At 45.7% G+C, this 12,691-nt stretch overlaps 1 protein-coding gene across 2 annotated transcripts in view; it reads right to left on the bottom strand.

Moving 5' to 3' along the window:
- Window positions 1-12,691, bottom strand: part of TMPRSS13 (transmembrane serine protease 13) — a 44,093-nt gene that overhangs the window by 15,441 nt on the left and 15,961 nt on the right. For both annotated transcript variants that reach the window (XM_073657061.1, XM_073657062.1), the window contains 4 exons: window positions 3,642-3,764; window positions 1,354-1,486; window positions 314-412; window positions 171-214 (listed from right to left, as the gene is read on the bottom strand). In XM_073657061.1, coding sequence (XP_073513162.1) covers window positions 171-214; window positions 314-412; window positions 1,354-1,486; window positions 3,642-3,764 — 399 coding nt within the window. The remainder of the gene's footprint in view (window positions 1-170; window positions 215-313; window positions 413-1,353; window positions 1,487-3,641; window positions 3,765-12,691) is intronic.

Raw genomic sequence — 12,691 nt, 5'->3', positions numbered from 1 at the left:
ATCTAAACCTTCTGTGGCTGATGCAATCTTCTGTTTTGTTGCAAAATTGCAGAGGGCATTTTTTCAATTAATTTCCCAAAATTTGCCACTAATTTAATTGGCATCAAATCGATACAAATACAGGGCTAGCTTAAGAAGCGCATGTAGCTACAACCAACTGTGCCGCTTACCTGAGCATCTCACAGACAGGTACTGGCCACCTGAACAAACTTGACTGAGATAATAAAAAGGACAAAATAAGTATTTGTGCATTGAATTACAACTAAAAGTTCAATTAGAAGCTAAATAAAGAGGAAAAAAATAATATTCATACCTGTCCAGACCTCCTTGTACAGTGTCGGATGGTCTAGAGGCAAAAAGCCCTATATTGTTAGGGTTGTCACTCGTGGACACCTGAGTTACGGTTGGGTTTCTGGGAAGGGACAAAAAAATATGTTATGGTAGGAAGACGACGAGTAATAAAAGCAACATATACTGTAATGTCATAAAGAGGGCAGAATAAACCATATCTATAGAGGGAATTTGTCAGGAAAATGGTGGGAACAAAAAAGAAGAGGCGCTGCAGCTGCATAGGCTTCAAGATGTAAGCAGTGCTAAGGTTGTTATTTTCCAACCTTATCTTTCACCCCCAAAACTTTACTGAAAACGGACAACTCCTTTAAATGATAAAATGCAGTATACCTGCAGACACCATCAGGAGAGATCAGGGGGCCAGCACATGACCGCTGCAGCCAATCAGTGTCTTAAGTGGTCACATGCTTAGTGATGGGAGATATGATGCCAGTACAGCATGTTACCACGGAGGACACTGATTGGCTGCAGTGATCACATGCTGCCCCTTTGTGAACAAAGGCAGGAAGGGATCACCGAAACTTCTGAGCTGTATCAGCTGGGAAAAAAAGAGTTGACCGAATATTTAATTTTTTTTTATTTTACTTTATAACATTTTCTATTATTTTTATCCCCCCCCCTTTAATGTATGAACAATGGGTAGTTTGCACCTAAGTTTTTCCAAAAAGAAGCTGATGCCAGGAAATACACAGAATAGAATGTTAGGTCTGCCCTAATTTAGTCCAAAATGCACAGGATGTATCGCAAAAGCAGGAAATTAGGAGTGTAGTATCAGTACATTGGCGGTCTGATGAAGATGCAGGCTTGTGAAAAATGAAAGTGAAAAGTGTCTGACAAGGAAAAAGTGCAACAAAAGGCAGCTAAATGCTCTATAAACAGGGACAAAGTGACCATTTCTCCATATCTACATTGAAAAAAAAGTTTTTGACAGTGCATATAGGTATTCCGCTCCGATCTGATGGTAAAGGATAAAGAAAATGTCAAAGTTCCGGTAATACTCACTCCTGAAATCCGAAGCGTTGGCACACGTAAGAGGCAAAGTTATTATTGACCCCTGTAGAGCAGACTGGTAGCCACAGGTTCTCCTGGTTTCGAGACATGACTTGAAGAAGTGAATTATCCCACATAAAGCGAACTGTTAGGAGTAAGAGAATTGAATTGAATATCGGGGTCAGGTCAATGAAAATGCAATGCCAGGCAATCGGTGTATAATGTTATCACTGAGCCAGAAAAAAAACTTCTATGCTGCGTCCACTTAAAAAAAAAAAACAGGACAGAAACAAAATGAACATATCCCCTGCGGTAAGTAAATAAGTAACAGCAATAGTGCAGGTGAATAACATTGGGTACTTAGTAACAAAAAAAATCATCAAAGCCATCCCACCAGCGTCAAGGTGAACTGGTCCTAACCTCTAGTATTGAAACCAGGAAAGGACTATCCCAAATTTGGGTCACCTTGACGCTGGTGGGATGGCTTTGGTGCTTTTTTTTAATCAGTAATGGTGTGTTACTAAGTACCCTGAACTTTATCTGCACTATATTGCTTATAATTATTCACTTACAGCAGGGTATATGTTCATTTTGTTTCTGTCTTGGGTTTTGTTTGTATAATGGGCAGTGTGAACATGCTCCTATTTCGCATGCATACCAACTTATACTCCAGTTCATTTTTTTTCGGTTAAGTTTTTTTTCAGTTGCGCTCACTTTAAGGCTAATCACACTCTGATCGGAGTGATCCGATTTTTTCTGATGAGGAGAAGATAGAAAAAAAAATTCTCCACCTTTTCCATTTTGTCAGTCCGTGGAAATCGGTCTGCACTCTGATGTCATCCAAGTGCAGTCCAATTTTTTCCACGCATTCATTGACTTGCATGGTCGAGTGCGATCCAAATATCGGATGCAAATCGAGAGTGCTGAAATTTTTTTCCTTGGACAGACTCTGTCCTAGGAAAAATATCGGATATGTGTACGACCCCATAAAATAACATTGGTCTGAGTGCAATCCGATGTTTTGTTAAAAATAGGATCGCCGGCACCTGCTCTTATATTGGGAAAGGTCAAGAATGATCCACAAGGAAAACTAAAATGAATTCCCCCAATTAAAACTGTAAACTATAACGAGCATCTATTAATCCCATCACAACACCAGGCTACCTGGGAAGAAGCCATTAATTATTTTGTTATCAAAGACCTCCAGAGAAGCAATAATTAATTAAGATCTCTATTATCCTAGACAGCTAGAGGCGAAGGCATGTGCCACTCTTAGACTAGACCACCAGGGAAATGTCTAAGGAAGACATCATAGACTCTAGACATTGCCCTAGACCACCAGGGAAGTGCCATTAACCTTTCAACTAACCTAAACAGCTAGGGAAGAAGTGACAAATCTATTTTTTAGACCACCAGGGAAGTACGATTAACTTCTTACAACTTTAAACAGCTAGAGAATAAGACATGGATTCTAGACATTACCCTAGACCACCAGGGAAGTGCTATTAACTTCTTACAATCTAAAACAGCTAGGGAATTAGGTATTAACTTTAGACATTGCCCTAGACCACCAGGGAAATGCCATTAACGTTTCAACTAACCTAAACAGCTAGGGAAGAAGTGACAAATCTATTTTTTAGACCACCAGGGAAGTACCATTGACTTTTTACAACTTTAAACAGCTAGGGAATAAGACATGGATTCTAGACATTACCCTAGACCACCAGGGAAGCAGACATTAACCTTTCAACTACCCTAAACAGCTAGGGAAGAAATTACAAATATATTACTCTAGACCCCCAAGCATGCAACCATTAACCTCTACACTGCCATAAACTGCAAGGAAAAAAGGCTCGAACCCACTTCTCACCCTGGACCACCAGGGACACAGCCATTAATTTCCCTACTACTCTAGACAGCTAAGGAAGTAGACATAAACCCCCGTTGCTACTACTACCTTAGACCACCTGGGAAGTGTGCATTTACTCAATAATACCTAATATTTTTATTGTAATGGAGCTCTGCTCAGGAATGAGCCAATATATTTGGGAGTGTTGCTTTTTAGATGTCTACACTGTTTGTAGAACTTTCTATATTGTCGTTGTAACCATAAAGCCGACCACTGATTAGTAGCTGAGATGTTCTCCGTTATGTCTCACGGTAGCCATATTATATTGGATGCTCAGGATCATCTGATTTCCTTGTTATTGTGAACATGTCTCAGTTTTCACCCAAATCTTTCTTTCTCGCCGCCTTTAATCTCATTCTTCTGTATGACAAGAGAAGTAGAGTAATATTACCGCATCCAGCCTCGTCTCCTCCTTCGGAACACTCTGCGATTCCATTGCACAAAGTCTTGTTGGAAAAGCATTTCTCTTTGGACGGGCCTGAAGAACTCAAGCTCCCGAATGCATTAAATTTATCTGGAAAAAAAAAGAGGAAAGCAGTAATGGTATCAAGCTCATGATGCAGGACATGGTTGCATAATGCAAACTGGTTTGTCTGGTGTCACCTCAATATCAATCGATCGAGCATGTGTAACGGCATCTAACATGTGGCAGCTCCATTTATCTGTAGGATGGAGTTTAATAGATCGAATTCAACTTTAAGACATCAGTAAAACCTTTGCACTGCTTTCCAGTCTGTATAGCAATATGTGTTTGAGGGGTTATTCTCAAGTTGTGTCTTGAGCAGCACACAGCTCTGCAGTCTCCTTACTTCCTTGTTGCTGCGGGGGGAGTGAGCACTTTCCTTTTAGTGACAGTACTGGTTCAGTAGCTGAGTTTATGCTACTGGGACACATTAATGACGTGTCATTGCTTGTCCAGGAGTCTACGATGTTATCTCTATATTTGATATATCACTATATATAAATACAATATTAGTCTGAAGGGAGTTTTTTGCAAACATCTTGGAGAACTAACTACAGATCTTCTGTGTATGAAGCTTGTACAGATCTTTCTGTCTCTTCATGTAATTCCACACACTTGTAGATGTAAAGATCAGGGCTCGAAGGGGCCGTATCACCCTTTACAGAACTCCTTGTTCTTATTAACATTTGCTGGATGTTTGGGGTCGTTATTCAGCTGCAAAATATATTTGGAGCCAATCAGATGCTTCCCTAATGGGATTACATGATGTCCAGGATTTGCCTGGATTTCTCAGCAGCCCTGAGGACACCAAGAAATGGGCAATAATGAGGACCATATACGCTGTGGTCAGCTAAGGAAACTTAGTGCAGCAGATGAAAGACATATCATGCTTATTTCCTTTCAAAATTGGACAATGTCCAGCAGTGCCATCAGCTCAGAACAGTCAGCAACCAGTGGGACCAGCTACACTCATCTACATAATGGAGATGTCTGGCCAGAAGTGGTCTTCGTGGGAGAATTGTGGTGAAAAACTTTACCTCCCACACGGAAATAAGGTCTAGTGACTAAACTCTACACTAACATACTAATCAAGGTGTAGAAAAATGTCAGCAGGCACTCTGGACTGATGAGTCAAAATGTGAAATATTTGGCTGTAACAGAAGGCAGTTTGTTCACTGAAGGGCTGGAGAGCGGCACAATAATGAGGGTCTGCAGGAACAGTGAAGCATGGTGGAGGGTCCTACAAGTTTGGGGCTGAATTTCACCAAATGAAGTTGGGGATTTGGTTAGGATTAATGGTGTTTCCAATGCGGAGAATTGCAGGCAGACACTTATCCATCTAATAATACATCAGGAAGGCGTCTGATTGGCTCCAAATTTAATCTGCAACAGAACAATGACCCCAAACATCCAGCCGACGTCATTAAGAACAAAGAAGTGATGAACCTGCCCCATGGAGCCCTGATCTCACATCATGCAGTCTGTCTGGGATCACGTGTAGGGAAAGAAGGATCTGCACAAGCCTCATACACAGAAGATCTGTGGTTGGTTCTACAAGATGTTTGGAACAACAAAAAGTTTGGAAAAGTAACTAGAAGAATTGATGGAGTCAAAGGGTGGTCACAACAAAGATTGATGTGATTTATATTTCTCTTTTGCTCATTCTCTTAATATTTTGTGAATAGATTAAAATAAACTAAAACACTTCTATTTGTTTTAAAGCATTCTTACCACCATTTTCTACAACTGTGCAAACCTTCTGCACAGTACTGTATGTGTATATTTTTTAATGCATGTGGAGTCTGTGCAAATTCTTGAAAAGACTCAAGTGTACCTGATGAACCAGGTCTTAGGATATTTAAAAGCTATGGGCTCCTTTCACATGAAAAATATATTTTTTTGTACTTGCTAGTGATTGTCTGTAGTTGATACAAATTGCACTACGGTTCAGTTTACAAATCTTCATTCATGTTCAGAATGCAGCCTGATCCAAGATTTTTCTCTTGCGGGAGTGTCTCTCCCAGTAATACGGGCTGGATGTGAACTTTGTGCACGTCTTTACTAGGTCGTGTATCAGCACAGCTTCTATCCTGCACTTATTTTCTCCTTATCTGTAGCCTGTTTTCTCTGCTCTTTCGGAAACTGTATTTACTTTCTTCGATGTCCACACTGTGAAAATCTGTATACAACCCTTCCCCATCCTTCCTGCTATCTCTAAGGCCATGTTCACACATTCAGTATTTGGTCAGTATTTTACATCAGTATTTGTAAACTAAAATCAGGAGTGGGTGAAAAATGCAGAAGTGGTGACGTGTTTCTATTCTACTTTACCTCTGATTGTTGCACTCTTGATTTTGGCTTACAAATACTGATGTCAAATACTGTCCAAATACTGAATGTGTGAACATGGCCTAACACTGAGAGAAGCAAGGGAGAGCAAAGAGAGAGCTGTCAGAACCAGGAGCAGGAGCTCTGGCAGATTTGTAACTTTTTTTGCAGAGCACTCAGCTAGATAAAGCACTTACAGACTCTCTGTAGCAGCTAAATGGTAGTACATTTTTAATTAAGACTATTTAGAAAGTTGCATAACTTTACACTCAGGAAGCAACTGAACATTAAAAACAAAATGTATGAAAGTGTATATAGCCTTATTCTGCACATCTAATTTCTATCTACTGTTTGGCAATGGTTTCTACTAATGTGATAACTCAGTGTACAATACAATCTTCTGTTTCTTTATCTTCTGACTTTTTTGCAAATATGGATTCTAATGGCCAAACTGTTGTAAAGTACCGAAGTTTACACTCAGGGTCATAAGTGGCAAATTTGTCAATGAATTTAACTGCAAACTTTCAGCAAAATCATGGCGTTTTGGATACGTGTTGGAAATTTGCGCTATGTCTGCAGTTAGTCTAAAGGTTTCAGTCCTTCAGGTGTTCTGATTGTTTCCTGTATGCAAGGAGAGGTTCTAATAAAATCACTATCATCGGTTTGATGATCTCAAATCTAATCCTAAAAGAGAACCTGTCACCTTCGATTGTTATCAAATATGTACATGATGAAGATATGCAAAGGGTTCTGCCACTTCACATTACATTACTCCTATGGAGGCTCTGCAGAAGAGCAGCGAATCTGTACGAACAGCAAAGTCACACCAGATGGAAAGTCTGCACAGCAATCATGGGATATTCACAGCACTGGGAGCATTTTTTTTACTTAAATGCTTGTATTCTTGGCTGAAAACTTTTTTTTCAATTGGCTTTCATTATAAATGCTGTACAGTTTGGCTTCTACAGCCTCTATGTATCACACTACATAATGAGTTACCGGTGAATCCATCAGTGAGCTCATCCTGATTTGTAACGCTTATCTTTCTTCTCCTCAATCATCTTGTAAACTGATTTACCTTGCCCTCAGAATGAGCTCACTGACAGATTCACTGTTGACTCATTCTGCACGTCTGTTATGTATTTTGATACACAGAGGCTGTAGAAACTAAATAGTACCAACATTTTTATTGCAGGCTAACATGTATGCATCTAAATGGGTTATCCCGTGAACAAAAGTACATTTTACTCAATAGATCACGGAAACTAGCTATGTCCACCAAATGTCTTACCTCAGAAGTTGAAAGAGTCCCTGCCATTGACTTCAGTATATTCACTTACGCTTCCTCTCCTTGCCAGAAGCTGTGTTTGTGCGACCATCAGCTACAGCATCTCTACATGGTTAGGCACAGCCATTACACAGTACACAGCAAGGACTCCTTCATAAGATTATCTCAGCACAGCAACATTTTTCTTAAACACATCCCATTATGGAACTGCTTAATATTCCATGATCTATTAATTAAAATGTACTTCTCTTCTTGGGACAACCCCTTTAAGTAAAAAAAAACACCCCAAAGGTGTCCATCTCCTTTAACTTCTTCTGCATGGCTTTTTAAAAAAAAAACACTGATGGATTTCCTTATTACATATTCTCCAAAACCAGACCCTTAAGGGAGCAGTTCACATTAGATAAATGTCAGTTGTACCTGCTGTTTTTGGAAGGATTGGAAAACCATCTAATGTGCAAATGTGTGACCTGACTCTTTTATACAAGCAGTGGAGGGGAAAGAACGATGGAGCATGTTGAATTTCAATGTGCCTGATACTTTTTTTTTCTTCACATGCAACATAAGCCTCTGCCACAAGTGTGTGGCAGCAGCTTATTCCTCTCTCCCATAGAGAATAGATAAATGGCTGTCTGAGCATTAGATTGAAAGGAAACAGGTATGGTTTGCAAAGATGAAGGTGTTGACAATGCATGTATTGTGCTGCACGGAGCAGGTAAATCCAGTATGATAATGCCCTAATGGTGCAGTTGGACTGGTGTGTCTGCATTACTGTCCGCGTGGCATTCATATAGGATGATGATTGCCAGAAATAGAATAAAGCCGACCATGCACATTAGATGGCTGTCATTTGGCCATACTTTGTATCATGGATCATGGTGTATTTTAACAGATCATATTGGATCATGAGGGATTGCAACAGATCACAATGAATCATGAGGGATTGCAACAGATTACAATGGATCATGAGGGATTGTGACAGATCACAATTGATCATGAGGGATTGCAACAGATCACAATGAATCATGAGGGATTGCAACAGATCACAATGGATCATGAAGGATTGCGACAGATCATAATGGATAATAAGCGATTGTAACACATCATAATGAATCATGGTGGATTGTAACAGATCATAATAGATTATGGTTTATTGTAATAGATCATAATAGATCATGAGGGATTGCAACAGATCATAATGGATCATGAGGGATTGTCACAGATCATAATGGATCACGAGGGATTGTGACGCGCCCCCTGGGCCATATTCTTTAGGGGAATATCCGGAGCCGGATCAGATGGGAGTTGTAGTCTTCCGAGTGGCTGTGACCCGGTCCGTGCCCAGGGTGTCAAGCTCAGAGTATGTGGCAGTCCTACAGATGTTATAAAGTTCTTAATGTCGACTACGCCACCCGTTGTATTGCGGTCACTATGGCCGCCGCTGCAGCAGGGTCCGCTGAGGCTGATGGTGTTGGTGCAGCTTTTGGTAGTATAACCCCCAACGGGTGGGGTATAGCCTCAGGGGGTCAGGTGCAGAGGATGGGGGTTGTGGTGGTGCAGCATAGATGTTAAGTGAAGACAGAGTCGGGTTGTGCAGTTTAAGGTATTTACTCACTGCTGATGTTCCGGTCACTCCAGCTTCAAGTGACCACCCGAGCCGTGCTGCGTCCACCAGGTCCTGGATTCAGCAAACCCCCAAACAAGTCCGGAGCGTGACCCTGAGCTCTCCTTCTGTCCTTTCCTCTGGCCGTCCCCACTAGTGATCCACCTAGGTCCAGCTCCCTCGGGCCTTCTGTTGGGAGACCCTTGGCCTTGGGTTCCCTGACCCTCCACGTGGTTTGCCTTCGGGGTGGATGTGGTGGGTGGCCGTGGCAGATGCTGCCCACGGCCTCCGGTCTCTGGCTAGGGTGTGCTTTTGCCCCCACCAGTTTGGGATCCGGTACCCTATTGCCGACTCTTCACCCGGGGATTGAATTTGGGTTCTCAGAGTCCTTTCTTTTTCCCTCTCTGGGTCTTTCCTTCTCTGCTCCACTCTCTCTCTGCAGGCTCATCTGGACCTCTGCTTCTTACCGACTCTGACAGACTGACCCTGATCTTTGATGGTGCCCACCTTATATACTCCCTCTATGTGTGAGCTCAGGTGACCAGCACCCAATGAGCTCCTATCTTTACCCAGGCTGCTCCCCCTATCTGCCCCTACACTACTTGGGATGTACCACCCCCCTCCCACTCCAGCCAGGAACAGACTCGGTCGTACCTGCACATTTCTAAGTGGGAGTACCGTCGGCCTGCCCCTCGGAAATGGGATGTGTGTAGTGCATGCAGCCTACCGAGCTCAGTTCCACACTCCATCCTTACCCGGGAGTGGAATATCACACCTCTGGGTTGAGGTGCAATACCCCTGTAGCAGCCGAATCCTCAGGGTGCTACATTCCCCCCTGGTAAATCACAGCACGTCCTCGGGCTGTAAGAACAAAACACCACAAAACATACAAATTTTTTTCATATAAACAACATAGTAAAAACATATAAAATATCATATATATATCAGAAAACTTTTCATACAAATAACATTCTCGTCGCCTCTGCTCCTCCTCCGGTCACTGTGCAACGTGTGACCGGGTAAAGTGCGACAGTCTTTTCTTGAAAAAACTCGTGGCTTTCCTTTAAAACCAGTAGGGAGCGCTTTAGGACGCGCAACTATATACAGGGGATATGGCCGCTCTCAGTCCTCGGCCAGGTATTAGGGAGGAATGACCGCTCTCAGTCCTCGGTCAGTGGGATTTAAGGGATAAACGGGTAAACAGTTCACACTTGCTGGTCCCAACGGGGACTATATTAGCAACAGTTCAGTGTGCCCCGACGGGCAACTATATACAGCTTGTACTCTGCTGTACTTAACGACGGCGTCCTCCTGCTCTTTCTTTGTGGTTACCTTTAGCTTCAGACCCGTCCGGGTCCTCTTGTTCTTCCTCCTCACACCGCAGCTCTTCCTCCGTCAGGCGATGCACATGGAGGGCGTAGGGTCCTTTGGCACACTTGTGCCGGGTGAAGGTGACCTCGTCCCCGATGTAAAGGTCACGACCTCTGTGTCCCTCCGGTAGGCGGGACTCAACGTCTCTCCTGGTCACGAAGACGTCGCCTGGGGTGCGGTGGTCTCGGATGAAGCCCCACCCATGCTGCATGTTAAACTTGATCACAGTCCCGGTGGTGCGGAGACTATGCGCTGCACGGGGGTCTCTCCTGGCCCGGCTCTTCTGCTCCGCGCTCCTTATCTGGGCTTGTTGTTCCCGGACCCGCCTCTCTCTCCGCTCCCTCTCAAAGACCTCGAGTTGTTGGCGGCAGCACTCAGCACGCTCCGCTGCAGCTGCCCGAGTCTCCTGAGTGAACCCCATGAGATCTTCTCCGGTGGGGTCCCACTCAAATTGGGCCTCTTCTAGCGGGGGCGAGATCCTTTTTACGGGCTTTGGAGCCGGGATCAGGGGTTCACACATGGGCCTTGCCCTCTTTTGGAGCTCTTGTTCGTAGTACTCCCTGGGCCAGACAAAGGGCTGCCCGTCCGGCCATGTGTGTTGGGCGAACAGATCTTCTCCCAGATGCGGCACTCTTGGTCTTATGGGCGCGGTGGTGGTGGCGCCCGGGTTGCCCGGGCCTTGCGGCCAGGCCTGGGGTATCTGGAAGGTGAAGGGCACCGTAAGGACGGCGGCACCCTGGGCTACTTGGCCCTGCGACCAGGCCGGGGGCTCCGCGGAGGTAGGGGGCGCTGTTGGTATTGCGGCGCCCGGGGGTACTAGGCCTTGCGACCAGGCTGGTGGTACTTCCTGCTTGGTCACGCTCGGGGTCGAGGCGTGTGACGTCACAGGGGTCGCGGCTGCGGCTTCCGGTTGAGGCCTAGTCTGTGGCGGTGACGTTGCGGTTACGGGCACAGCAGGGGGTACTTCGGGCTCTGCGACGGGGAGCTGGGGCAGGCACGCGGTTTCCCGGCTTGGGGTAGAGACGTCCCCTTTACCTGCCTCCCTTCGTTCGGCTCCCTTCTCGGCGCCGTCTCCGGCCTTCAGTCCTCCTGCGCCATCCTCAGAGGCGGTCTGTCTCCTCGTCTCGGGTGGCGTGCTCCGCTGACGAGTCTCGGTCCGCTGGGCCATCTCTCGGCTCCACTGCGCCAACGTCTCTCGTTGCACCCGGGCCATCCTCCTTGCGAGGCCCTCCAGAGCGGTCTGCGCACACTCCCGGTCTCGGGGGAGCTGTGCTAGGACCTCCACTAGGCCTAGTGGGGTCGTTGCTTCTAGCAGGCTCCTGACCAACGGGTCGGTGCTGCTCTGCTCTCCTTCTGTTGTCTCCAGCAGGCTCCTGGCCAGCGGGCCGGTGCTGCTCTGCTCTCCCTCCTCTGTTTCTAGCAGGCTCCTGGCCAACGGGCCGGTGCTGCTCTGCTTTCTCGCCATCTCCGGGTAAGCTCCTCCGATACTCTTCTCCATGCTTCTTGCCTCCGGGTGCGCTCGCTCCAGACTGCTCCAAGCGACACCCATCTTTGTTCTCTTCTTCTCAGTCCTCCCACTTCGAGGGCGGTCCCGGGGCCACTTGGTGATTGTCAGCTCCAGGGGCAGTTCTTTCACGCTGACAGACACCTCTAGCATCACAGTCTCTGTTGGTGGGGGCGGTTTCCACTTTTGGCGCCATTTTCGGTCCTGGCCCACGATGGGAGGTGACCTCTTGCCATCCTCTGGCACGCCCATAATGGCGTCCGCTCTTCCAAGGCGGGAAACCTTTGGAAATGGCGGGAATCGTCTCCCAGTGGCGGGAAACTCTGCAAATGGCGGGAAAAAGCTGTTAATGGCGGACAACCGGCGGGAATCGATCTGTGATGGAGTCCGATGGCGGGGACCCTCCGGAACCGGCAGGAGACTTCTTTTTGAGGTAAACTTGTTCTTTTCTTCAGGCACGCAGTACCCGGTTGTTGTGGGCACGTAATCCTGCCGACTACGCCAAAGTTGACGCGCCCCCTGGGCCATATTCTTTAGGGGAATATCCGGAGCCGGATCAGATGGGAGTTGTAGTCTTCCGAGTGGCTGTGACCCGGTCCGTGCCCAGGGTGTCAAGCTCAGAGTATGTGGCAGTCCTACAGATGTTATAAAGTTCTTAATGTCGACTACGCCACCCGTTGTATTGCGGTCACTATGGCCGCCGCTGCAGCAGGGTCCGCTGAGGCTGATGGTGTTGGTGCAGCTTTTGGTAGTATAACCCCCAACGGGTGGGGTATAGCCTCAGGGGGTCAGGTGCAGAGGATGGGGGTTGTGGTGGTGCAGCATAGATGTTAAGTGAAGACAGAGTCGGGTTGTGCAGTTTAAGGTATTTACTCACTGCTGAT

Source organism: Phyllobates terribilis, unplaced genomic scaffold, assembly GCF_046119375.1.
Source record: "Phyllobates terribilis strain yellow unplaced genomic scaffold, ASM4611937v1 Scaffold_12__6_contigs__length_324123572, whole genome shotgun sequence".
In the NCBI taxonomy this organism is placed as follows: domain Eukaryota; kingdom Metazoa; phylum Chordata; class Amphibia; order Anura; family Dendrobatidae; genus Phyllobates; species Phyllobates terribilis.
This window is presented reverse-complemented; position numbering and strand designations above follow the sequence as displayed.